Source organism: Scyliorhinus canicula, chromosome 13, assembly GCF_902713615.1.
Source record: "Scyliorhinus canicula chromosome 13, sScyCan1.1, whole genome shotgun sequence".
NCBI lineage: Eukaryota > Metazoa > Chordata > Chondrichthyes > Carcharhiniformes > Scyliorhinidae > Scyliorhinus > Scyliorhinus canicula.
In genome coordinates, this window is record NC_052158.1 from 89586215 (window position 1) to 89612468 (window position 26254).

Genomic DNA, 26254 nt, shown 5'->3' on the forward strand with positions numbered 1-26254 from the left:
ATCCAGTGACCCAGGGTAGTGTTCTGGGGGAATGGGTTTGAAACTTGAACTTAATAAAAATTTTGAATTAAAAGACGATCATTTATTTATTATGAAGTACCCAATTCTTTTTTTCCCAAATAAGAGGCAATTTAGCATGGTCAATCCACCTACCCTGCACATCTTTGGGTTCTGGGGGTGAGACCCATTCAGACATTGGGAGGATATGCAAACTTTACACAGACAGTGACCCGGGAGCGGGTTCGAAACCGGGTCTTCAGCGCCATGAGGCAGCAGTGCTAACCACTGTGTCGCCCTGCAGACGACCATTTAGACGAGGGCTGTGAATCCTTGAAATTCTCTCCCTCGGGCGGCAGGGCGAGGGGGGAGGAGAGAAGAAGCTGTGTCATTGTGTATGTTTAAAGCAGAGATTGATAGATTTCTTTTTTTGAAAAATATTTTATTCAGGCGTTTATATATTTATACATCAAACAGCACCATAAAACAAAACAAGCTAACAGGGCTGCAAATAATCAAACCAAGTAAATACCTAACACCCTGCCTCCCGCTTGCCGACTCCCCTAACATTTTTTTTGTTACCCGCCTCCCCCTGCTGACATCTTAACTTCTCAAAGAAGTCGATGAACGGCTGCCACCTCCGGGCAAACCCATCTACAGACCCTCTCAAGGCGAATGTTTGGCAGTCTTGAGTCGCTCCACTCCATTAAGATTCGTCTCAGGGCTGCCAGGGAGGCACAGGCCAAGACATCGGCCTCTCCTGCCCCCTGGACTCCTGGGTCTTCTGACACTCCAAAGATCGCCACTTCTGGATTCTGGACCACATTTATCTTCAAGACTACCCTCACCTACCCTTGTTTTTGACACTACCTTGTCCTGTAGCCACTGGGGAGGCAGGTGAGGAAAGGACGGTACCTGCATCTGGACAAAACCCTCGCCTGCAAATATCAGAACCCATTCCCAACAGGCAACTCAAATTCCTCCACCAACCCCTCCAACCTCGGAACGATGCCCCTAACAAGTAGGTCCCCAAACCGCTCAATCCCGCCTGTTGCCACCCCGCCCCCCCCCCCCCGGCAAATTGGTGCCGAAACCGAGGCCCTCTCCAGCCTCCGGTACTGTCGCCACACCCTCAGGGCCGCCGCCACCACTGGTCTCATGCGAGAACGGCAAAGGCGCCATCAACAGTGCCCCCAAACTCGTGTCTTTACAAGAGGCTGCCTCCATCCATTTTCACTCTGGCCCCTCCCCCACCACCCACTTCCTAACCATGGCTATATTTGCCGCCCAGTAATAATTCATCAAATTTGGGAGAGCTATTCACCCCGTTGTTGCAGCAGCACCTTCTTCACCCACGGGGCTTTACCCGCCCAGACAAACCTCAAAATCAGTGAATTCACCCTCTGAAGAAACATCTTAGGAATGAAGATCAGGAGATTCTGAAACACAAGAACATCGGGAGGACCGTCCCCTTCACTGATTGCACCTGTCACGACAGCAGGAGCACATCCCACCTCCTCAAATTCCCTTTCATCTATTCCAGCAACCCTGCCAGATTCAACTTGTGCAGCTGCTCCCACCCCTGAGCCACCTGAATACCCAAGTACTGAAAGCTCACCCCCACTACTCAAAAAGGCAACTCCCCTGCCTCTTCCCCGCCCCCTCGCTTGAATCCGAAAAACTTCGCTCATCTCCATATTCAGTTTATATCCCGAAAACCGGCCGAACTCCTCCAATAATCCCCCCCAATACCTTCCAAAGGGATTGAAACATAGATCAGCTGATCGTCTGCGTACAGCGAGACCCTATGTTCCCCACACTTTTCCCCCCCACACTATACCTCCCCACACTATCCCCTGCCAGTCCCTTAATACTCTCAGCGCCATTGCCAATGGCTCTTTTACCAAGGCAAAGAGCAGTGGGCATCCCTGCCTCGATTGCCAGTGCAGCCTGAAATATTCCGACATTACCTGGTTCGTCCGTACATTTGTTACCGGCGCCCGGTACAACAACCGGACCCAATTCACAAATCCCTTCCCAAACCATCTCAGCACCTCCCACAGTCCCATTCCACCCTGTCGAAGGCCTTCTCCGCATCCATGGCGAAGAACACCTCCACACTTCGTCCGTCCGGGGCATCATTATAACATTCAACAGCCGGCCAATGTTGGTCAACAAATGCCTCCCCTTAACAAACCCCGTGTGGTCCCCGAACACCCCATTCACTCCTACCGGATCCGAGACGGTTTTCTCTCTCTCCCTCCCTCTCTCACTCTCCCCCCCCCCCCCCCCCAATCCTCCACCGTTCTAATCTCCCACGCCAGTTCCTGCTTCCTCAATTGATGCGCCAACATACTACTTGCCATTTCTTGTACTCATAGACCGCCCCTTTAGCTCTCTTCAACTGCCCTACCACCTTACCCGTGGTGATCAGCCCATACCAATTTCTGTTGCTCCCTCAACAACCCTGTCTCCAAGGCCTCCGAATACCTCCTATCTACGTGCAAAATCATCTCCACTAACCTTGCCATCTCCGCCTGCTCCATCTTATCGCTGTGTGCCTGTCCTGAAATAAACTCGCCTCCCCCCTTTCCTACTGCCTTCAGTGCCTCCCACAGCGTGGCGGCCAAAATCTTCTGACAAGAACAAACCTCCAAACCCCACAGAAGGACAATGAAAGAAAAAACCCCACCTCCTCCTGAGTTCAACGTCTTCCTCCTGCCAGTCCATTGCATCTCACAAACTCCATCACTTCTTCCAGGGTCCATGAATAGTACTCACGACCATTGTAAGTCACCCAGAAGCGAGCCAGGTACAGCATCCCAAACTTCACCTTAAAGAAGGCAGCCTTCACTTTGTTAAAGCCCACGATCCTCTTGGCCAGCTGTGCACCCAGGTCCTAGTGTAATCGAAGTTCGCTGCCCTTCCAGGTACACCACCTTGTCTGCCTGGCCCATCCTCGGCTCCGCTTCTTGTCCAGAAACCTGTCCAACCGCCCTGCGGATTCCTCATCAGCGCCCTGTGTGCCCGGTCTCCCACCAAGGGCCGTTCGAAGACCTCCCTCTCCCAGCAACTTCTCCAACATCCTGTCCGTATTCGAGCCAGCGTCTGCTCCCTCAACCCTCAATGCCCTCTGGCAACCCCACAAATTTCAGGCTCTATCTCTGGGAGCAGATCTCCAAGTCCTCCACCTTCTCCTGAAGCCACTTCTGGATATCTCGCATCATCCCTATCTCGGCCGGCATCAAAGTAAGCTGCTCCCTCATGCTCCCCCACCATCTCCTCCACCTTGCTGATCAACTGACTTTGGTCCACAAATGCATCCACTACCTCTGCTCTGTTTACCACTAAAACATCCACCCATTAATGGGGGAAAAGGTCCAAAAAACCCACCACAAGTGGGAGCTATCAAATGTGCGACCACCGGAAGTCCCGAGAATGATAGTTTCTGATTAACAATAACGTAAAGGGATAAAAAGACTTTGAAGTGATGACATCAGCCATGATCGTTTTAAATTTCTGAGCAGGCCTGATGGATTGAATGATCTACTCCTGTTCCTATGTTCCAATGAGACTATCTGTCGTCATAAACACATCTGGTTCACTAATGTTGTTTAGAGAAAAAACTGCTGTACTTGCCTGGTCTGGCCTACATGTGAATCCAAACCCAAAATGACCTAGCCACTCAATTGTAACAAACTGCTACAAAGTCTAAAATTAATGAAATTGGACAGAGCATTCTGCATCGGCTAGGCACTGAAAACGATAACAGAAAACTTGAGAAAGCTGTCTCACAGACTAGTCAAGCAAGAGCCTGACATAGTTGTACTCAAATAATCATACCGTACAGACAATGTCTCGGATATCATTGTCCCTGGTTATGTCCTGTCCCATGGGCAGGACAGACCCAGCAGAGATGGTGGCACAGTGGTATACATTTGGAAGAGTTTCCCTGGAATCCAACATCGAACCTGGATCCATGAAATTTCATGGCATTAGATCAAACATGGACAAGGAAACCTTTTGTTGTTTACCATGCACCGCCTCCCTTGATGATATTGGAAGCTGCAAAGATAATGGGCGGGATTCTCTCACGCCCCGCTGGGCAGGAGAATCGGCGGGGGCGGGGGGGGGGGGGGGGGGGGGGGTGAATCCCACCCCGACGCCGGCTGCCAAATCCTCCGGCGACGTTTTTTGGCGGGGGGCAGGAATCGCCCCCCCCCCCCACCGGCGATTCTGCGATGGGCCTAGCGGCCGCCTGGTTTCGCCCAGTCCCGCCTGCGTAAATTACACAAGGTTCTTACCGGCAGGACCTGGCTCTGCGGGCGGCCTGCAGAGTCCTCCGGGGGGGGGGGGGGGGGGGGGGGGGGGGCCGTGGGGGGATCTGGCCCAGGAGTGGGGGGTTGGTGGTGGCCTGGCCCGCGATCGGGGCCCACCGATCTGCATGGGGGCACGCTTTCCCTCCGCGCGGCAGCTGTAAAGCTCCGCCATGGCCGACGCAGAGACGAAACCCCTTGCGTGTGCACAGGAACACGACAGCGGTTCTGGGACCATGCTGGCACATCTGCACATGCGCTAGCTGACGCTGGCTGGCGGAGTCCCTTCGGTGCCGGTTGGCGCGGCGCCAACTATGCCAGCGCCGGTCTATCTCCCGAAGGTGCGGAGGATTCTGCACCTTCCGGGTGGCCCGACGCCGGATACCGGAGAATCCCGCCCTTTTTTGCTGAAAATAGTACTGAAGCCTTGTGCTCCAGAATTTACTGCACCCTGAGCCAACAGGTACAACTGTCATCTGCTTGACAATGTAGAAATTGCCCAGGTATCTCATGTACATACAAAGCAGGGCAAATCCAACCCAGCCAATAAATGACCATCAGCCTGCTCTCGATCATCAGTAAAATGATGGAAGGGTCATCAACAGGGTTATGAAATGGTGCTTGCTTAGCCATACCATGCTCATTAATGCCCAGTTTGGATTCCGCCAGAGACACTCAACTCTTGACCTCATCACAGCCATGGTTCAAACATGGACAATCTGAACTTCGAGGCATGAGGTGAGAGTCGTTGTCCTTGACATCAAAGCAGCATTTGACCGAGTACGGCAATTAGGAATAGGCAATAAAATGTTGGCCTGGCCATCCCAAGAATAGAATTATAGAATTCCTACAGTGCAGAAGGAAGCCATTGAGTCTGTAACGACCCTCCGAAAGACAACTCTACCTAGAACCTCCCTCTCCCTGTCCTTTAACCCCAAAATTCCACCTAACTATTGGACACAAGGGGCAATTTAGCATGGCTATTCCACCTAACCAACACATCTTTGGACTGTGGGACGAAACCGGAGCAGCCGGAGGAAACCCACACAAACACTGGGAAAACGTGCAAACTCCACACGACAGTTACCCGAGGTTGGAATTGAACCCGGGTCCCTGGTGCTAATAACCACCATGTTGCCCATGAATTAGGAAAATTACTTGGCCACAATTATTCTGACCAGTCTGGCGGAGGAAGTAAAAAAGGACCTGCAGTGATGAAATGCACGCCCGTTTTCCCTGACAGGGAGAGTACTGTCCAAAGATGTGCCGGTTAGGTGGATTTGCCATGCTAAATTGCCCTTAGTGTCCAAAAAGGTTAAGTGGGGGTTGCTGGGTTACGGTGATAGGGTAGATACGTGGGCTTGAGTAGGGTACTCTTTGTAAGGACCGGTGCAGACTCGATGGGCTGAATGGCCTCCTTCTGCACTGTAAATTCTATGATTTCTAAACATAAAGGGACACAACTGATGAATCACATGGTATATTGTTCCTGACCAAAAACAGCACATCCTTTGACTGAATTTGAGTATGGTGCAATAGGAGATTGATTCACTAATGTATTTTCTGGCAGCCAATGTTGTTGTGTCCTCTCATTAAAGTTGCGTTACACAATAAATTCTGATTTTACTGAAATTTCCCAATTGAGAAAATGTTTATTGCTCTCTGATGAACACCACGTGTAGAATCATAGAATGTCAAAGCACTGAAGTGAAGCACGCTTATTTGTGCAGAGTTTATCCAAAATCATAATACCCATGCTTTCACCAGGCATCATTGTTTTGATCAGGTTAGAAAGTTGAACACTGCTATGTTCAAGTTGCCGATAACACCGTTTAACAATTGTTCCTTTGGAGTCCAGTCAATTTTATTGTTAATTTGGAGTTATTATCTTTTTATGCAGAGTTGAGCAAGTGAAGTAGTGTTCGAAGTAGTAATAATGGTTCAAACATTATTGAAACTGCATTTCATAGCCAAATTATTTACTTTTATTTTTGGAAAAGGTTACACCCCACACCCTCATCTCCCATTAAATCTACCACAATCTTCCTGAACCCGTGCTATTTGAGGCTTTTTACTTTCATTTTTTTTCCAGTAATTAATATCCATGAAAAGTTTCTGTTTGGTGGTTTCTTGAAACATATAACTAAGGGTGTGATTCAGTCAGGACAGTGAAACTTGCCAGATCAAAGTAGGCTTGGTTGACATTTCATTTCAAGACTGAGGGAATGCTGCACTGTTGGAGGTGGCATTTCCTGGAGGAGACATTGAACTGAGGCCATGTCTGTCCTCTCAGGCAGCCAAAAACCACCCAGTGACACTATTAAAAATGAACAAAGAGAGTTCAGGTGATAAAAACAAAATGCTGTAGATGTTGGCGATGTGAAATAAAAACAAAGTGCTGCAAAAACTCAGCAGGTCTGGCAGCACCCGTGGAGAGAGGAAGAGAGTTGATGTTTACAGTCCAATATGACTCTTCGGAACCGGGTTTTTCCAGCACTTTCTGTTTTTGCTTTTAACTTCTCTGCTGTTATGGATTATTTAGTAACATACTTCATGTGTGAGCTGTCCGTACAACATTTGGCTGCTGTGACTCCTATATTACGAAAGTACTTACTTAATTGTAAAGCATTTTGAGATGTCCTATGGTTGTGAAAGTTGCTATATTATTGAAAGCTTGTCTTTCTTTGAAAAAGTAATATCCATTGAAGTTTCCCTGAGGATTGAAGATTCTAGACTACCCAAAAAAATGTGCACGTAACAACATATTACCTAAATTGAATGGTGTTTAAATGCTTTGGAAAAGTTTACCTAGTGTGGCAGGGATACTTTACATAGGTTTTTAGGTTCAATTACCTTAAAATGACATTTACAGGATTTATTAAGTTATTTAAAGTAATACCGTTGAATGTGGTTGTTAAACTGGACATGAACATACCTGCAAAAGAAATTTTATTTTAGGTGCCTGGTTGCCTTCATATATATAGTAACGTGAAATCAACATTCTGCATTTCTCTTCCTTGTGTGTCTGAATGTACTGTTCTGTTAAGAACATTAGACTTTGACTTTTGTACGTAGTAATTAAAGCCACAAAAACAGAAGCAAAATAATTGAAGAATAAGTTAAGATTGCATAAGTTAAACAACATGATGGCATGTCTCACAGCGTCAGAGATTTGGGTTCAATTCCAGCTTTGGGTAACTCTGGAGTTTGCACATTCTCCCGTGTCTGCGTAGGTTTCCACCTGGTGCTCTGGTTTCCTCCCACAGTCCAAAAATGTGCAGGTGGATTGGCCACGATCAATTGTCCCTTGTGTCCAAAAATGTGCAGATTTGGTGGGGTTGCGGGGATAGGGTTGGTGGGGGGGGGGGGGGGGGGGTAGTTGTCCTGGGTAGGGTGCTCTTTCAGAGGGTCGGTGCAGACCCAATGGGCCAAATGGCCTCCTTCTGTACAGTAGGGTTTTTATGGATTCTGTGTGAAGTTGAATCATTTGGTCATGAAACTTTTCTAAATTTTCTCAACACTAGAGGGCGGTATTGATATTTCATTCTACGAAAGAACACTGAGCATGTTCCAATGCCTGACTTCTAGCACTGTTGGGTGAATGTATGTGATCATTCTTCTGTGCATGGTTCAGTGTAGATTTACAAGTTCCTTGCCTCCGTTTTGCACCGCTTGTCAAACCTGTGACATTTCACATTGCTTTTACAGTGCCTGGTAATTCAGTGTGAATTATCGTTTCCGTGCCTGTGCGAAAAAGCTAAAAATTCACAAAGAATGATGGGTCTATTTCAGTGGTCTGTCTGCAAGGTTGCCCAGGGAAACCTCAATTAGTATGTAATAACGAATTCTGCTCTTCCTAACAAATAACAAAACTTGCAATTTAAGGGTCATCGGACAGAGTAATGACTATTTGACAGCAAGTTTTAAACAAAGTGTAAAGTGCCATGTTGTTGCGCAGTGGCCAATATTTTAATCTTGATGAGTTTAACGTACTTAAAGGAAAAGGTTTGTTTTAGCTTGGATTGCAGAAACCAAAAGTTTGTTTAGGAAGAGGCTTGTAATTGTTACTTTGTATTAGTACTGGGGAAGAGTTTACCCAGGAAAGAGCCCAGTAGGACCATAAGACATAGGAGCAGAATTAGGCCACTCAGCCCATCGAGTCTGCTCCGCCATTCAATCATGGCTGATATTTTCTCATCCCCATTCTCCCCACAATCCCTGATCCCCTTATTAATCATGAACCTATCTAGGAGCTGTTTAACACACTGGGCTAAATCGCTGGCTTTGAAAGCAGACCAAGCAGGCCAGCAGCACGGTTCGATTCCCGTAACAGCCTCCCCGAACAGGCGCCGGAATGTGGCGACTAGGGGCTTTTCACAGTAACTTAATTTGAAGCCTACTCGTGACAATAAGTGATTTTCATTTCATCTCTATCTTAAAGACACTCAGTGAATTGGCTTCCACAGCCTTCTGCGACAGAGTTCCACAGATTCACCACCCTCTGGCTGAAGAAATTCCTCCGCATCTCTATTTTAAAGGATCGTCCCTTTAGTCTGAGATGGTGTCCCCTGGTTCTAGTTTTTCCCTACAAGTGGAAACAGGCCTCACAGTATCTTTTAAAAAAATAAATTTAGAGTACCCAATTAATTTTTTCCAATTAAGGGGCAATTTAGCATATTCAATCCACCTACCTTGCACATCTTTGGGTTGTGGGGGCGAAACCCACGCAAACACGGGGAGAATGTGGGCCTAGCAGTATCTTGTAAGTTTCAATAAGATCCCCTCTCATCCTTCTAAACTCCGAGTACAGACCCAGAGTCCTCAAACGTTCCTCATACGACAAGGAGGTAGAGAAGGAAACGTAAGTGTTGAGGGATAGAAGGCAATTATAAAGTTGGCCTTATCTGTGAATGGGATGACAGGAGTGGTGAAGTCACTGAAGATGGCAAGGTCAAGTTGTTGGCCCTGAATATGGAAGAAAAGTTCAAATGGGGGACAAGGAAGAGGGCAAGAGAGAGCACAAGGACATCATACTTGGCACATAGGGAAAAGAGTTAAGATAGAGGTTGATTCTGGCTGAAAATGCAACTAAGTGTGTATTTATTCAGGCAACCCAGATTAGAGATTGCATTCTGCAATAAAAGTCATCGGCTTTGAGAAACTGGTTCTCTTAGTTCATGGAACTGATGTCACAACACCCTGGGCTAGTACGTGGTCAGTTCCAGCCCCACTTGACCCGGAGTTGCAACACGGGTGAAATTAGATTTCATTTAAAGGACCCAAGGTCCTTTGTTGAGCCCAATAAACTACAGTCACCAGATTTTCTGTAACACAAATAACCGTTTATTATGTACAGTATTATAATTAATCGGACAAAAGGGGGCAATTTAGCACAGCCATTCACCTAACCTGCACATCTTTGGACTGTAGGAGAAAACCGGAGCACCCGGAGGAAATCCACAGACACGGGGAGAAAGTGCTAATTCCACACAGTCACTAGACTGTGCAGTATAACAATTAAACGGACTATCAGCTTAGGTAGGGTGCTCTTTCCAAGGGCAGGTGCACACTCGATGGGCCGAATGGCCTCCTGCACTGTAAATTCTAGAATTTTATAATGAAAGATAATTGGCAATTGTCACTTATCTAGAGGACTGGCAGACATCTAATCATAGAATCATAGAATTTACATAGAAGGAGGCCATTCGGCCCATTGAGTCTGCATTGAAAGAGCACCCTACGTAAACCTACTTAAATGCACCCAACTGAATGGGCTCCCTTTATTTAAAATCGTAAGATAGGACAAGACCAGGTGATGGGGTGGATGCTGTTTGGAGTGTTGCTCGTTCTGGGTGAGTGTGTTTAACACTCAATTTGGCTCTGTTTCGTTACTTAGCTTTGGAGTTGCCAGGTATCGTTAAGATACCGCCACAAGTTTCAAGTTCAAAGCAATAAATCCATACACCAGTTAGTAAGTTCAACAAGACACGTTTATTATATTACAGTAATCTACTAATCATACATATAAAACTAAGACTAGGCTAATCCTACCACTAATAGGCCAAATACTTATCTGAACAAGGGGACTGCCGGATCAGGGAACAACGGCTTCTAGCTTTGTCCTGGGTCCGCAGGCTTCCAGTAGTTATGGACTAAGGGGGGTCAGGAGTGTCTACTCTCGTAGCGTGTGTTGTGACTTACTTGTTGGCGGCTGCTGTCCAGACCTCTCCTCCTCAAGGTTCTTCTGCTGCAACGGTGTTCTGCTGGGAGGGCTGGCTGGTCAAGGAGAGGCTGGCAGAGAGGGAGAGCTGGGGTCGGGGTCTCTGTCTTATACTCCTCTCAAGGTCTTGCGCCCACCTGGGCGGACCCTCTATACTCTTGCAATTGATTGGGTCTCTTCCCAATCGATTGATTTGAATTCCCCAATAGCGGGGCCATTCCTCGATCACTGGGGCGGTTCTTAGGACTTATTGTTTTGGACTTCTTTGGCGCCGAAAAGTCTGCCCTTCCATTAAATGTATTGATCTGTGTTTAACTTGTTTCCATTGTATCTGGGGATCGCCCGGTATCGCCTCATTAGTATGCTAACTGTTTTCTTTTCATAGTGCTGTCTGGTTTCTGCAGCAGTCAAAACTGGTTTCTGCAGTAGTCTGAATATACAAGCACTTTGCAAGCTGCTTGCTTTACAACATGTCCAATTTCCCTGCATTCCTTGCAATCTTCCATTTTGTGTTGGGCAGTGGTCACCCCAGGTGGCTACAGGAGGTTGTGGTTAATGCAGATGAGGGTGGTGGCAAAATACAGGAAGACATTAATGAACCTACAGAATGGGTGGGTAGCATTTGACTATTGTGTTAGGGTATAGATATAGCTTTTATTAATCTATGTTTGTATCTGTGTGTGGGCATATGTTATAGCTTAACTTTAATTTTTATTTATATTTTTGCAGTTGTATGTTAAGGAGATATTAGTTTTAGTTTTACTTTAAAAGATTCCTGCTTTTAAAACATTTAAAATTATGTGATGACTGGAAGATTTTAGGAATATTGGATTCAAATTATTGGGCAATAAAGGGTGAAAAGCCTGGGGTTACAGTGTGCTTGACTATAGAGGTCATGTTTTTTTGAAAAATAATTCTGTTTTGCAGGGCCTGGGTGCTTTTAGCAGCCAGCAGGTGAAAATGACAAAGGAATGTGTTTTACATTCTGGATAATGCACTGTGGGTTGATTGGGGGCAGTCCCTGAGGGGTTCAGTCTCTGGAAAGTTATTTTGTTGCCTGCTTGGGGAGGTGATGTCCCTGCTGGGTGGAGTAAAGAGAGAGATTTTTGAGAAAGCATTTGAAGAGATCTGATCTGGCTACCACAAGAGTCCACAAGAAAAGGCAGTTTTCTTTCCCAGTGGGACAGTTTAAAAAGATAAAAATATTTTAAAAGCAGAGCAGTCTTGTCTGAAGATAAGAGGCTGAAACAATCCAGTTGTAGCAGCTATTTGACGATATTCCGCTATTCAGCAGGGGTCCCAATCGCAGCCCAAATCTGATTTGCCAAGCAAGTATTACTTTATGCCATGCTGATTTTAAACTGGATTGAGAGCTGTACGTTTCCTTTCTTGTTGTTTAATGGGTAATTGAGTAATAGTGTTAAGGGTTAATTGTAAGCTATTCTTTTAGGTGTGACGTTAAAAGAGTTCAGTCTTATATTTATCATAAAGTTCTGTTTTAAAACACCAAATCCCTGTTTTTTCATTCAATCACTCCTGGAACGAATCATTCTTTCCGCGTGGTCTTTCAAAATCAGCAGTATTGGGGTTTTGGTCCAGTATCCTAGCCACTGTTGGTGTTCAGTCTGGGATCGTATTAAGTAGGAAAACTATGCAGTTGCCTTGCAGCCAGGTGTCCACAGAGACAGCAAAAACAGTTTTCATTCCGTTGGAAGAAGGTGACCCAGGCTGGAACAGGCATGATAATTCAAAGAAGGTTTGCCAGACAAATACCTGGAATGGGCTGTTTGTCTTAGAGGAAAAGTTAGTCATGTTAGACTTGTATCTGAGTTTAGAAGAGTATGAGGCTGCTTGATTGGAAAATATAATGTCCTGAGGGGATCTTGACAGGATGGCTGTGGAGTGGATGTTTCGTCTCTTAGGAGAACATAGAACTGGGGTTCACTGTTTAAAAATAAGAGATATGCTATTTAAAAGAGATATGGTGAAACTTTTCCTCTGAGGGTCGTGAGACTTTGGAACTCCTCCTGAAAAGGTAATGGAAACAGAGTCTTTGAAGATGGAGGTGGATTGATTCTTGGGAAGCAAGGGGATGGTAGATTATCATGGGTAGGCAAATGCCGATTTAAGGCTGCTATCAGATCAGCCGTGATCTTATTATTTGGTGGAGCAGGCTTGAGGGCCGAATGGCCTACTCCTGGTCCTTGTTCGTATGAATGTTTAATTGTACAAAGGGAGGCTTCAGAGAGCAGGTCCCAAGCTAAAGAACACAAAGGTCCTGAAACCAGGGAGAGGGATAGAAGGAAGTTCCAAGAAGACGTTCTAGTCAAAGGAAAGTAAATCTGGAAAAAGGTGTTCTTAAGTGAGGTTAAGAACAGTCTCCCAAATTAAAAGACAGGGCTACGAGGTGCAGACCGGGAATAACGTGGGCTTGTGAGAAGCCAGAGATCCAAGGAGACCCAAAGGTTGGTGACTCCTTACTGGAGGTGGATCCTTGGTAGAGGCATCTGAGGGAAAGCATTGTTTAGGTGAAGATTCTTCGAGAGCGGAGATTGGAAACCCTCATGTGAAAGACTGTTTCATTGGGATCAGTTGGCTCACGGTGTGACAAACATCAGCAAGGGGGATGGGGGTTTGCATGGACTGTGTACTTACTGTGAATATTAGAGTATAAATAAAACTTTGTAAACTTCTGTTATCTAGGAATCTGTACATATATAACAGGATAGTTGTGGTCAAGGCATTGTGTAATGGAGTTCTTTTATTGTTAATAAATGTTTTATTATTTTGTTAAAGATTCAGCAGTGGACTGCTGTGACGTAGCTGCCCTCCACGTATCAAAACAGAAAACTAAAGTTTAGGATCTAATTGTCCAATAGTAACATCTGCTGGGATCATAATTGATAAGCGTTTGGTGGTACATTTTGGTAGGAAGAGTAAGGAGGCCACATAACCAATAAAAATAGTGACACCATTAATAAGATCATAAAAACAAAAACATGTTGGGTTCCTTTGTATAGAACTAAATAACAGAGAAATAGAACCATAGTTAGACCACACTTGGAGTACTGTAAACCACTTGGTCCCTCGAGGGCCAAAGGGCCTGTTCTGTGCTGTACTGTTCTATATTCTATAAGATGGTTACTAATACAGAAACAGCTTTTTTATCTAGAAAGTGATTATAATGTGCAGTTTGCTACCACACGGAGTTACAGAGTTGATGCTGTTCATGCCCAGTAAAGTCATGTCCGACATCAACTATTCTCAATGTGGAATCTTCTGGAACTGAATTCAGCAGGGGCATGGGAACCTGGATTGTAGTTTTGGGGTGCGAGAGATTGAGAGTAGAGAGGTCAGGAGCACAGTTTTGACTTCGCAGGAGGGCGGCAGTGTTCAGGTCTGTGGTTTGAAGTGTGTCTATTTCAATGCCAGGAGTATACGAAATAAGGTAGGGGAACTGGCAGCATGGGTTGGTACCTGGGACTTCGATGTTGTGGCCATTTCAGAAACATGGATAGAGCAGGGACAGGAATGGTTGTTGCAGGTTCCGGGGTTTAGGTGCTTTAGTAAGGTCAGAGAAGGGGGCAAAAGAGGGGGAGGTGTGGCGCTGCTAGTCAAGGACAGTATTACGGTGGTAGAAAGGATGCAAGATGGGGACTCTTCTTCCGAGGTAGTATGGGCTGAGGTTAGAAACAGGAAAGGAGAGGTCACCCTGTTGGGAGTTTTCTATAGGCCACCTAATAGTTCTAGAGATGTAGAGGAAAGGATGGCGAAGATGATTCTGGAAAAGAGCGAAAGTAACAGGGTAGTTGTTATGGGAGACTTTAACTTTCCTAATATTGACTGGAAAAGATATAGTTCGAGTACATTGGATGGGTCGTTCTTTGTACAATGTGTGCAGGAGGGTTTTCTGACACAATATGTTGACAGGCCAACAAGAGGTGAGGCCACTTTGGATTTGGTTTTGGGTAATGAACCAGGCCAGGTGTTAGATCTGGAGGTAGGTGAACACTTTGGAGACAGTGACCACAATTCGGTGACCTTTACGTTAGTGATGGAAAGGGATAAGTATACCCCGCAGAGCAAGAGTTATAGCTGGGGGAAGGGCAATTATGATGCCATTAGACATGACTTAGGATGTGTTGGTTGGAGAAGTAGGCTGCAAGGGTTGGGCACACTGGATATGTGGAGCTTGTTCAAGGAACAGCTATTGCATGTTCTTGATAAGTACGTACCAGTCAGGCAGGGAGGAAGGGGTCGAGCGAGGGAACCGTGGTTTACCAAAGAAGTGGAATCTCTTGTTAAGAGGAAGAAGGAGGCCTATGTGAAGATGAGGCGTGAAGTTTCAGTTGGGGCGCTTGATAGTTACAAGGAAGCGAGGAAGGATCTAAAGAGAGAGCTGAGACGAGCAAGGAGGGGACATGAGAAGTCTTTGGCAGGTAGGATCAAGGAAAACCCAAAAGCTTTCTATAGGTATGTCAGGAATAAAAGAATGACTAGGGTAAGAGTAGGGCCAGTCAAGGACAGTGGTGGGAAGTTGTGTGTGGAGGCTGAGGAGATAAGCGAGATACTAAATGAATACTTTTCGTCAGTATTCACTCAAGAAAAAGATAATATTGTGGAGGAGAATGCTGAGACCCAGGCTATTAGAATAGATGGCATTGAGGTGCGTAGGGAAGAAGTGTTGGCAATTCTGGACAAGGTGAAAATAGATAAGTCCCCGGGGCCGGATGGGATTTATCCTAGGATTCTCTGGGAAGCCAGGGAAGAGATTGCTGAGCCTTTGGCTTTGATTTTTAGGTCATCATTGGCTACAGGAATAGTGCCAGAGGACTGGAGGATAGCAAATGTGGTCCCTTTGTTCAAGAAGGGGAGTAGAGATAACCCCGGTAACTATAGGCCGGTGAGCCTAACGTCTGTGGTGGGTAAAGTCTTGGAGAGGATTATAAAAGATACGATTTATAATCATCTAGATAGGAATAATATGATTAGGGATAGTCAGCATGGTTTTGTGAAGGGTAGGTCATGCCTCACAAACCTTATCGAGTTCTTTGAGAAGGTGACTGAACAGGTAGACGAGGGTAGAGCAGTTGATGTGGTGTATATGGATTTCAGTAAAGCGTTTGATAAGGTTCCCCACGGTCGGCTATTGCAGAAAATACGGAGGCTGGGGATTGAGGGTGATTTAGAGATGTGGATCAGAAATTGGCTAGTTGAAAGAAGACAGAGAGTGGTAGTTGATGGGAAATGTTCAGAATGGAGTGCAGTTACGAGTGGCGTACCACAAGGATCTGTTCTGGGGCCGTTGCTGTTTGTCATTTTTATAAATGACCTAGAGGAGGGCGCAGAAGGATGGGTGAGTAAATTTGCAGACGACACTAAAGTCGGTGGAGTTGTAGACAGTGCGGAAGGATGTTGCAGGTTACAGAGGGACATAGATAAGCTGCAGAGCTGGGCTGAGAGGTGGCAAATGGAGTTTAATGTGGAGAAGTGTGAGGTGATTCACTTTGGAAAGAATAACAGGAATGCGGAATATTTGGCTAATGGTAAAATTCTTGGTAGTGTGGATGAGCAGAGGGATCTCGGTGTCCATGTACATAGATCCCTGAAAGTTGCCACCCAGGTTGATAGGGTTGTGGAGAAGGCCTATGGTGTGTTGGCCTTTATTGGTAGAGGGATTGAGTTCCGGAGCCATGAGGTCATGTTGCAGCTGTACCAAACTCTGGTACGGCCGCATTTGGAGTATTGCGTACAGTTCTGGTCGCCTCATTATAGGAAGGACGTGGAAGCTTTGGAACGGGTGCAGAGGAGATTTACCAGGATGTTGCCTGGTATGGAGGGAAAATCTTATGAGGAAAGGCTGATGGACTTGAGGTTGTTTTCGTTAGAGAGAAGAAGGTTAAGAGGTGACTTAATAGAGGCATACAAAATGATCAGAGGGTTAGATAGGGTGGACAGCGAGAGCCTTCTCCCGCGGATGGAGGTGGCTAGCACGAGGGGACATAGCCTTAAATTGAGGGGTAATAGATATAGGACAGAGGTCAGAGGTGGGTTTTTTACGCAAAGAGTGGTGAGGCCGTGGAATGCCCTACCTGCAACAGTAGTGAACTCGCCAACATTGAGGGCATTTAAAAATTTATTGGACAAGCATATGGATGATAAGGGCATAGTGTAGGTTAGATGGCCTTTAGTTTTTTTTTCCATGTCGGTGCAACATCGAGGGCCGAAGGGCCTGTACTGCGCAGTATCGTTCTATGTCTATGAATTTTTTAAATATTGGACAATAAAATGCTGCAAAATATGGCCAAGAAGGACCATCTGACTTTGTAGATTCAAAACTGCCATATTATCTAGCAAGGACAAAAGGATACATTGCAGGCTTAAGGATTTGTTAATACCCATCTCCTGAGTCTATTGAAGAGATATCTTTTGACTTGAATAAGTAATTCTGAAACCAAGACGGTAATTGTTTTAACCCTTGCAAGGTGAATGTCTGCAAACAATAATCCAGCTCATGGTTGTTAGCGGTACAAATTGCTATATGTGTGTCAGAATTGATATAAGTAATAATAAAGATGTTTCAATTATTGTAACAGCACAGGTCAAGGGAAAACTCAGCAGGCAAGGAGTTAAAATGTTGGACCTTAAAGAAAAGTCACCTGCACTGGAGATAATTCAATCATCTCACAGGGCATTAGGATAAGAAAGGAGACCCACATCACAGAAATCATGGTTTAAGCCTGTCGAGAGGAGATTCATTGTCCAGCCCAATGCAGGGGATTAAAACACATTCACACCCCATCCAGAAGTTCGGGGTAAATTCAGGGTTGAACAGAATCCAGGAGTTTGTCTCCCCGACCCTCTCTCTATGTCTCTCTACCTCTCTCTCACTCCCTCTCTCCTGGGACCATGCTGTATTCTGAAGCCTCCAGCCCCACCGCGACCCCGGCCAAGCCGCCCCAGGCCGAGGAGAAGCCGCGGCTCCGCTTCGCCCGGCTGAGTGAAAACGCGCAAACACCGACCGGGGCTCAGAGCGGGCGGCCGGCTTCGACCTTTACAGCGCCTACAACTATGTGGTCCCCGCTCAAATAAAGTTATTGTGAAGACCGACATTCAGATTGCAGTTCCCTCTGGATTCTATGGCAGAGTGGCTCCAAGATCTGGATTGGCAGCAAAATACTTCATTGATGTCGGAGCTGGTGTTATTGATGAGGATTACAGAGGAAATGTTAGTGTGATTCTCTTCAACTTTGGCAAGGAATCATTTGAAGTTAAAAAGGGTAATCAAATAACGCAACTGATCTGTGAACGTATCTGCTACCCAGAACTTGAGGGGTTGAAGACCCTGGATGAAACTGAACGAGGTGCAGGTGGTTTTTGGCCCCACTGGTACAAACTGAACAGGTTGTTCTGCCAAACCATGTCAAAAACTGCTTAATTCTCTTGAGATGTTGCAAGCTGAGGATTCTTCATGGAACAGCAACTTACCTCGTCTATGATACGTTTGGTTTATACTTAGTGGGGAAAACACATATAAAACTGCTTCCTTAGGGTGCTTATAAAGTAGTGATCTCAATAATGACTTAAGTCGGTTATTCCCTTGTTCCAGGTAAGAATCCTAGCAATAGGTCAACCGCTAGAATCATCCGGTGTATTTCATTGTTTTCTTTTCTAATAAAAATGAAGCTTTTTTATAAAAATATTTGTGTAATTCTGACTATGATCAGAGCTGACTTTTGCGAGCTAAGGAACAGAACTTGCCTCTCCTGGATGCACACAGCAATTCCGAATAAACACAACTTTTACAACTCCACGCGGTCGAGAACAGACTCTGACTTTCACTTCCCTCCATTGATGGTTAATCAAATTGAGCCCAATAGCATATTTACAAAAGGGGACTGAGAAGGCAGATGGTAAGGCTGTGTTGATCTCACTTTTTAATCTTAAGTGCTGACTACAGAAAGACTCAGCAAAAAAGATGGAAAAAACTATGTGTGTCTTAACATCATACGGTTTCAAAGATTGAGTATTCAAGCCCACTAAAACAACAAACGAACCTCCAAGTAATAAGACTACAAGTAATTAATCATGTTACCTGCTGAAAGTCTGCTTCTTCGAGAGAATTTTGCAACTACTCTTGTATGTTCTTTGCCGCAGAAGGCTGTGGAGGCCAAATCACTGAGTGTGTTTAAGTCAGGGATAGATCGGTTCTTGATTATTAAGGGGATCAGAGGTTATGGGGAGAAGTCAGGAGAATCGAGATGAGAAAAATATCAGCCATGATTGAATGGCGGAGGAGACTCGATGGGTTGAGTGGCCTAATTCTGTTTCTATGTCTTAAGGTCTTAAACAACTTCAGCTGTTGATTTCACCTAGACTACTTCAGGAGTGAAAATGCTAACTTCATCAGACTTGCAAAGTTTGTTTTCCACTATGCGCCAACCAAGTGAATTATTCTTCTGTTTATGAACACCATCAAAGATCTCCTGGCCCTGAATGGTCTGTTTCTGTGCTTTAAATGCACTGTACTCGTATGATATATATGTGTTTGCATGTTTTTATCTATTTGTAGTGTTGCTGCTTTAAAATTATCTATTTTAATTCATTGTCTTTTCTTGCCCATACCAGTTAATCCTTGGACATTACAAATGGCTCACCTATGATGAGGTCTATCGTCGTGTTGCACATTTTGGCAGTGGGCTGGCTATGTTGGGTCAACGACCCAAAGCCAACATAGCCATCTTCTGTGAAACCAGAGCGGAATGGATGATAGCTGCCCAGTCCTGCTTCATGTACAACTTTCCTCGTGAGTAAAATTTAGCATGAATATATCAAAAATGTATATTTAGTTAAGGCTAGCAATGTATATTTTGTTGAGTTAATCGTTTAACTACTAAATAGTCATTTAACTAATTAAAATGGCATTTTTTTTAATGAAGGGATATATGGAGCTGTGTTAATTGTGATTTTTTTGCTTTCAAATTGATGCATTGGCTGTATCAGTGGATACATTATATACGTAGACTAGGTTAGATGGATTTGCTGTGCTAAATTTCCCTTTAGTGTCCAACGATGTGTAGGTTAGGTTGCGGGAATGGGCCAGAGGAGTGGGCCTTGGTGGAACCCTCCTTCGCAGGATCGCTGCAGACTCCATGGGCTGAATGGCCTCCTTCTGCACTATAGGATTCTATGGTTCTGTGGAACAAACAGTTCAACTAGAAAGCTTTGAATTTTGAGTCCTGGTTTCTACTGATTGTTACCCAATAATCTACCTGTTAGTGCAAGTATGAGTGATTTATTTTATTCGTTCTTGGGACCATAAGACATAGGAGCAGAATTAGGCCACTTGGCCCATCGAGTCTGCTCCACCATTCAATCATGGCTGATATTTTCTCATCCCCATTCTCCTGCCTTCACCCCATAACCCTTGATCCCCTCAGGCTGTGCCAGCATTTATTACACATCCCCAATTGCCCTTGAGGGGCAAGAACATAGAACGATACAGCGCAGTACAGGCCCTTCGGCCACGATGTTGCACCGACATGGGAAGTCAAAAACTAAAGGCCATCTAACCTACACTATGCCATTATCATCCATATGCTTATCCAATAAACTTTTAAATGCCCTCAATGTTGGCGAGTTCACTACTGTTGCAGTTAGGGCATTCCACGGCCTCACCACTCTTTGCGTAAAAAACCTACCTCTGACCTCTGTCCTATATCTATTACCCCTCAATTTAAGGCTATGTCCCCTCGTGCTAGTCACCTCCATCCACGGGAGAAGGCTCTCACTGTCCACCCTATCTACGCAATACTCCAAATGCGGCCGTACCAGAGTTTTGTACAGCTGCAACATGACCTCATGGCTCCGGAATTCAATCCCTCTACCAATAAAGGCCAACACACCATAGGCCTTCTCCACAACCCTATCAACCTCGGTGGCAACTTTCAGGGATCTATGTACATGGACACCGAGATCCCTCTGCTCATCCACACTACCAAGAATTTTACCATTAGCCAAATATTCCGCATTCCTGTTATTCTTTCCAAAGTGAATCACCTCACACTTCTCCACATTAAACTCCATTTGCCACCTCTCAGCCCAGCTCTGCAGCTTATCTATGTCCCTCTGTAACCTGCAACATCCTTCCACACTGTCTACAACTCCACCGACTTTAGTGTCGTCTGCAAATTTACTCACCCAACCTTCTGTGCCCTCCTCTAGGTCATTTATAAAAATGACAAACAGCAACGGCCCCAGAACAGATCCTTGTGGTACGCCACTCGTAACTGAACTCCATTCTGAACATTTGCCATCAACCACCACCCTCTGTGTTCTTTCAACTAGCCAATTTCTGATCCACATCTCTAAATCACCCTCAATCCCCATCCTCCGTATTTTCTGCAATAGCCGACCGTGGGGAACCTTATCAAACGCTTTACTGAAATCCATATACACCACATCAACTGCTCTACCCTTGTCTACCTGTTCAGTCACCTTCTCAAAGAACTCGATAAGGTTTGTGAGGCATGACCTACCCTTCACAAAACCATGCTAACTATCCCTAATCATATTATTCCTTTCTAGATGATTATAAATCGTATCTCATAATCCTCTCCAAGACTTTACCCACAACAGACGTGAGGCTCACCGGCCTATAGTTACCGGGGTTATCTCTACTCCCCTTCTTGAACAAAGGGACCACATTTGCTATCCTCCAGTCCTCTGGCACTATTCCTGTAGCCAAGAATTTAAAAAAAATAAATAAATTTAGAGTACCCAATTATTTTTTCCAATTAAGGGGCAATTTAGCGTGGCCAATCCACCTATCCTGCACATCTTTTGGACTGTGGGGGCGAAACCCACGCAGACACGGGGAGAATGTGCAAACTCCACACGGACAGTGACCCCAGGGCCGGGATTCGAACCCGGGTCCTCAGCGCCGTAGGCAACAATGCCTGTGCCACCGTGCTGCCCTCCTGTAGCCAATGATGACATAAAAATCAAAGCCAAAGGCTCAGCAATCTCTTCCCTGGCTTCCCAGAGAATCCTAGGATAAATCCCATCCGGCCCCGGGGACTTATCTATTTTCACCTTGTCCAGAATTGCCAACACTTCTTCCCTACGCACCTCAATGCCATCTATTCTAATAGCCTGGGTCTCAGCATTCTCCTCCACAACATTATCAGTTAAGAGTCAACCACGATTCTGAGGGTCTGGAGTCACATATAGGCCAGACCAGGTAAGGATGGCAGATCTCCTTCCCTAAAGGACACTAGTAAACCAGATGAGTTTTTACAGCAATCGACAATGGTTCCATGGTCATCATTTGACTTGTGATTTCAGATTTTTATCTGCAGTGGCGAGATTTGAACCTGGGACCCCAGAGTACTCTGGGTTTCTGGAGTACTTGTCCAGCGAAAATACCACTACGCCACCACCTCCCCAGTGTCAGGTGGAAGAACGCTTATTTTGAGTGGCAGTGATCTGAGTCAGATATTTAATCTCTACCTTTATGACACTTTATGACAAAGTGCCAGTTTGGGTAAATGAGGCTTTTGGGAGAGGAGAAGGCAAGAGATCAAGGTTGCAGAAGGATAACAATAATTCAGCACGGCAAGAAGAGACAGTGTACAAACTAAGGATTGTGTCAGCAGATAGGGCTAGGATGTGCAAAAATAGTTAAAAGACAGAACTAAAAGCTCAGTATCTGAATACATGTAGCCTTGTAATTGTTGAGGCAAAGGAAAAAGTGCAGGGATTGCTGTCATTAGTACCATAGAGGGAGAGATGAGCTGAGTTCTAAAATTCAAAATGTAGAATTGACTTGGGCTAAAAAATAGCAAAGGTAAGAAGTCACTTATGGGAGTAGTTTATAGGAACCCATAACAAGTAACGATATTGTAGAATATGGTATACGGGTACAAATAATGGAGGCTTGTCAGAAATGTACAGTAATAATCATGGGTGATTTTAATCTATATATAGTTTGGATGAATTAGATTGGCAAAGGTAGCCTGGATGATAAGTTCATAGCATTTTCAATACAGTTCCTGAAAAAAGGCAAAGTTTTGGATCCAACTAGTGAGGAGGTTATTCTAGATCTGGTACTGTACAGTGAGACAAGATTAACTAATGGACTCCATAATGCGACAGGATTAACTAATGGCCTCCTAGTAAAGGCACTCGGTAACAGTGATCATAACATAATAAAACTTTGCATACAGTTTGAAGGAGAGAGAAGTGGGTCTAAATTTAAATAAGAAAATCTCAATGCAAGCAGGCAGATTCAACATGGTTTTGTGAAAGGGGAATAGTGCTTGATTAATTTATTAAGAGTTCTTTGAGGAATTAGCAAGCAATGTGGATAAAAGGGAACCTGTAGATGTGCACTTGGATTTCTCGAAAGCATTTGACAAGGTGCCACATCAAAGGTTACAATAAGAACTTATGGTGTAGGGGGTAACATAATAGCATGGATAGAGGATTGATGAACCAACATGAGACAAGACAAGTGATTGCATAAATGGCTCATTTTTGGGTTGGCAACATTTTACGAGTGGTTTTCCATAAGGATCAGTGCTGGGGGCTCAACTGTTTGCAATTTATATCAATGACTTGGATGAAGGGACTGAATGCCTAGTTGCTAAATTTGATGATAACCAAAAGATGGGTAGGACAGGAACTAGTGAAGAGGACATGAGATTGTAAAGGACTATAGATAAGTTAAGTAAGTGGGGAAGGGCAGATAATTGGCAGATGGAGTATAATGTGAACTAGTCCACTTTGGCAGGAAGAATTGAAAAGCAGCATGTTATTTAAATGAAGCAAGATTGCAGAACTTATAGTACAGAATGATCTGAGTGTTCTGGTACATCAATTACAACAAGTTATGCTAGTTTAGCTCTGTGGGGGCCGCTTTAGCTCAGTGGGGCTGGTTTAGTACAGTTGGCTGGGCAGGTGGTTCGTGACAGCCGGGATGGCACGTTGGCACAGTGGTTCGCACTGCTTCCCCACAGCGTCAAAGACCCGGGTTCGGTTACGACCATGAGTGACTGTCTGTGTGGAGTTAACACTTTCTCTCCGTGTCCGGGTGCTCCGGTTTCCTCCCACAGTCCAAAGATGTGCAGGTTAGGTGGATTGGCCATGCTAAATTGACCCTAAATGTCGAAAGGTTAGTTGGGGTTACAGGGATAGGGCAGGGATTGGGGCAGTGTAGAGTGGTCTTTCAGAATGGTAGGTGCAGACTCGATGGGCCAAATGACCTCCTTCTGCACTGTAGGGATTCTGTGATGCAGAGCCAGGCCAACAGTGCAGGTTTGATTCCTGTACCGGCTGAGGTTACTCATGATGGCTTTTCCCTCGCCTAGGGTGTGGTGATCCTCAGGTTAAAACATCATCAGTCAGCTCCCCCTCAAGAGGGGAAAGCTGCCTATGGTCATAAAGGACTATGGTGACTTTTTGCAACAAGTTAGTATGCAGGTGAAGCATGTGATTAGAAAGGCACATGGAATGTTGTTGTTTATTGCAAGGGGAATGGAATATAAAAGTAAGGAAATTTTACTGCAGTTCTATAAGGCATTAGTGAGACCACATCCGGAGTATTGTGCTGGTTTTGGTCTCCTTATTTAAGAAAATACATAATTGCATTAAAGGAGTTGGAGACAGTTTACTCAACTGATTCCAGGGATGAAGGGGTTACCTTGTGAGGAAGATTAGGTTGGGCCTGTATTCATGGGAGTTTAGAAGAATGAGAGGTGACCTTATTGAAACATAAGATCCTGTGAGAACTTGACATTGCAAGTGCTGAAAGTATGTTTCTCCCTGTAGGCGAGAGTATAGCTACAGAACATGGTTTAAAACTAAGGGGTCTCCCATTAAAGTTGGAGATGAGAATTTTTTTGAGGTTCTTGAGCCTTTGGAATTTTCTTCCCCAGAGAGGGGTGGAGACAGGGCCATTGAATGCTTTTAAGGCAAAGTTAAATAGATTCTTGACCAACAAGGCAGTCAAAGGATATGGAGAGTAGGCAGTAAAATGAATTTGAGGCTACAATCAGACCAACCATTATCTTATTAAATGGTAGAGCAAGATCAAAGGATCTAATGGCCTATTCCTGTCCTTAATTTGTATTTTCAACCCTTTTGACTCTGACCAACAGCCATGGGGTGCATGATACTTGTTTTGGATGAGAATAGCACTGTAGAGTGGAAATGCATATTGATCCTAGCACCATGGTGCTGGAATCCAATCAAATAGGAGTGAAAAGAAATGTGATAGTGATAGAGGACCATATATTCCCAGGGATAGATGCTATTCCCTGCTGTCATGACTGGGAGTTCCAACGGTTGTGTTGCCTGCCTGGTGCCCGGATTAAGGACGTCATCCCATGAATGGGGTGGGGGGTGCAACCTGTTTTTGTGGTCCACATAGGAACCAGTGACACACCTAGAACTAGAACTTATATTCTGGGAGAGTTTGAGAAGTTGGATTCCAAATAAATGCCTAATTCCTGAGATTGTTACTAAGCCATGAGCCAACTGGCATGGGGTCAAGCAGATTAGAGAATTGGACACTTGGCTCAGAGAGTGGCGTGGGAAGAAAGAGTTTCAAATCATGATGCAGTGGCACCAGTACAGGAGGACAAGGAAGCTATTCTGGCGCCACTTATGACTGGGCTGGAATTTGTATCCCAGCGAATTGTATAACCAAGGTTGTGTATAGGGCTTTAAACTAAAAGAGGTGGGAAGAAGGGATCACGTGAGGGGAGATTTCGAAACCTGAAGAAAAATGTCGAAATAATAGAGCGATGTTACACTTCGTCTAAAGACAAGCCAAGTGGGACAGAAAGTTGAACAATAAAAAGTGCATCAGCGAATAAGGTCCAGGCAAAGAATAATAAATAAAGTTAAGGGCATTTTATCTGAATGCACAAACCATTCATGAGGTAGATACATTAGTGGCACAAATAGAGGTAAGATCTAATCGTCATTTAGAAACATGGTTGCAAGGTCACCAAAATTGGTAAATAATGGAAGAGGAGGAGGAGTAGCCCTGTCAGTAAAGGATTCCAGAAGAACGTTCATGAAAAAGGAGATTCGGAAGTAGATTCCGTATAGGTGGAGATTAGAAATAACAAGGGTCAGAAAATGCTGGTGGTGGGAGTAGGTAGACCCCTAACAGTAGTCACGATGTTGGGCAGAGCATTAAGCAAAAAGAATTGTTTTTGGTACAAGCAGACTGAACAAGTTAAATTGGAAAAGATAATGGGCGCGATTCTCCGCTCCCACGCCAGGTGGGAGAATCGCGATTCTCTCCCCCCCCCCCTCCAAAACACGACACGCCACTCGGAGAATCGCGGGCTGCCGTTTTTCACGCCGGCCCGCGATTCTCCGACCCGGATGGGCCAAGCGGCCTGCCCTTCCCGACCGGTTCACGCCGACGGCAACCACACCTGGTCGCTGCCGGCTTGAACATGGCGCCAATACCTGGTTTGTGGCTTGTGGGGGGCGGAGAGGGGAGTGAGCACCCCGACCGTGCTCGGGAGGGGACTGGCCCGCGATCTCAAAGGGACGCACTCTTTCCCCTCCGCCGCCCCGCAAGATCAAGCCGCCACGTCTTGCGGGGTAGCGGAGGGGAAGACGGCAACCGCGCATACGCGGGTTTGAGCCGTCATCCGTCGTGACGTCAGCCGCGCATGTGCGGGTTGGAGCCGGCCAACCT

General features: G+C 45.3%; 1 protein-coding gene and 1 pseudogene across 4 annotated transcripts in view; both read left to right on the forward strand.

Moving 5' to 3' along the window:
* The window catches only part of acsl3a (acyl-CoA synthetase long chain family member 3a), a 139651-nt gene that overhangs the window by 45576 nt on the left and 67821 nt on the right, over positions 1-26254 (forward strand). For all 4 annotated transcript variants that reach the window (XM_038817603.1, XM_038817606.1, XM_038817605.1 and 1 more), the window contains one exon: positions 19162-19339. In XM_038817603.1, the coding sequence (XP_038673531.1) occupies positions 19162-19339 (178 nt within the window). The remainder of the gene's footprint in view (positions 1-19161; positions 19340-26254) is intronic.
* Positions 17443-18046, forward strand: LOC119976408 (annotated as a pseudogene).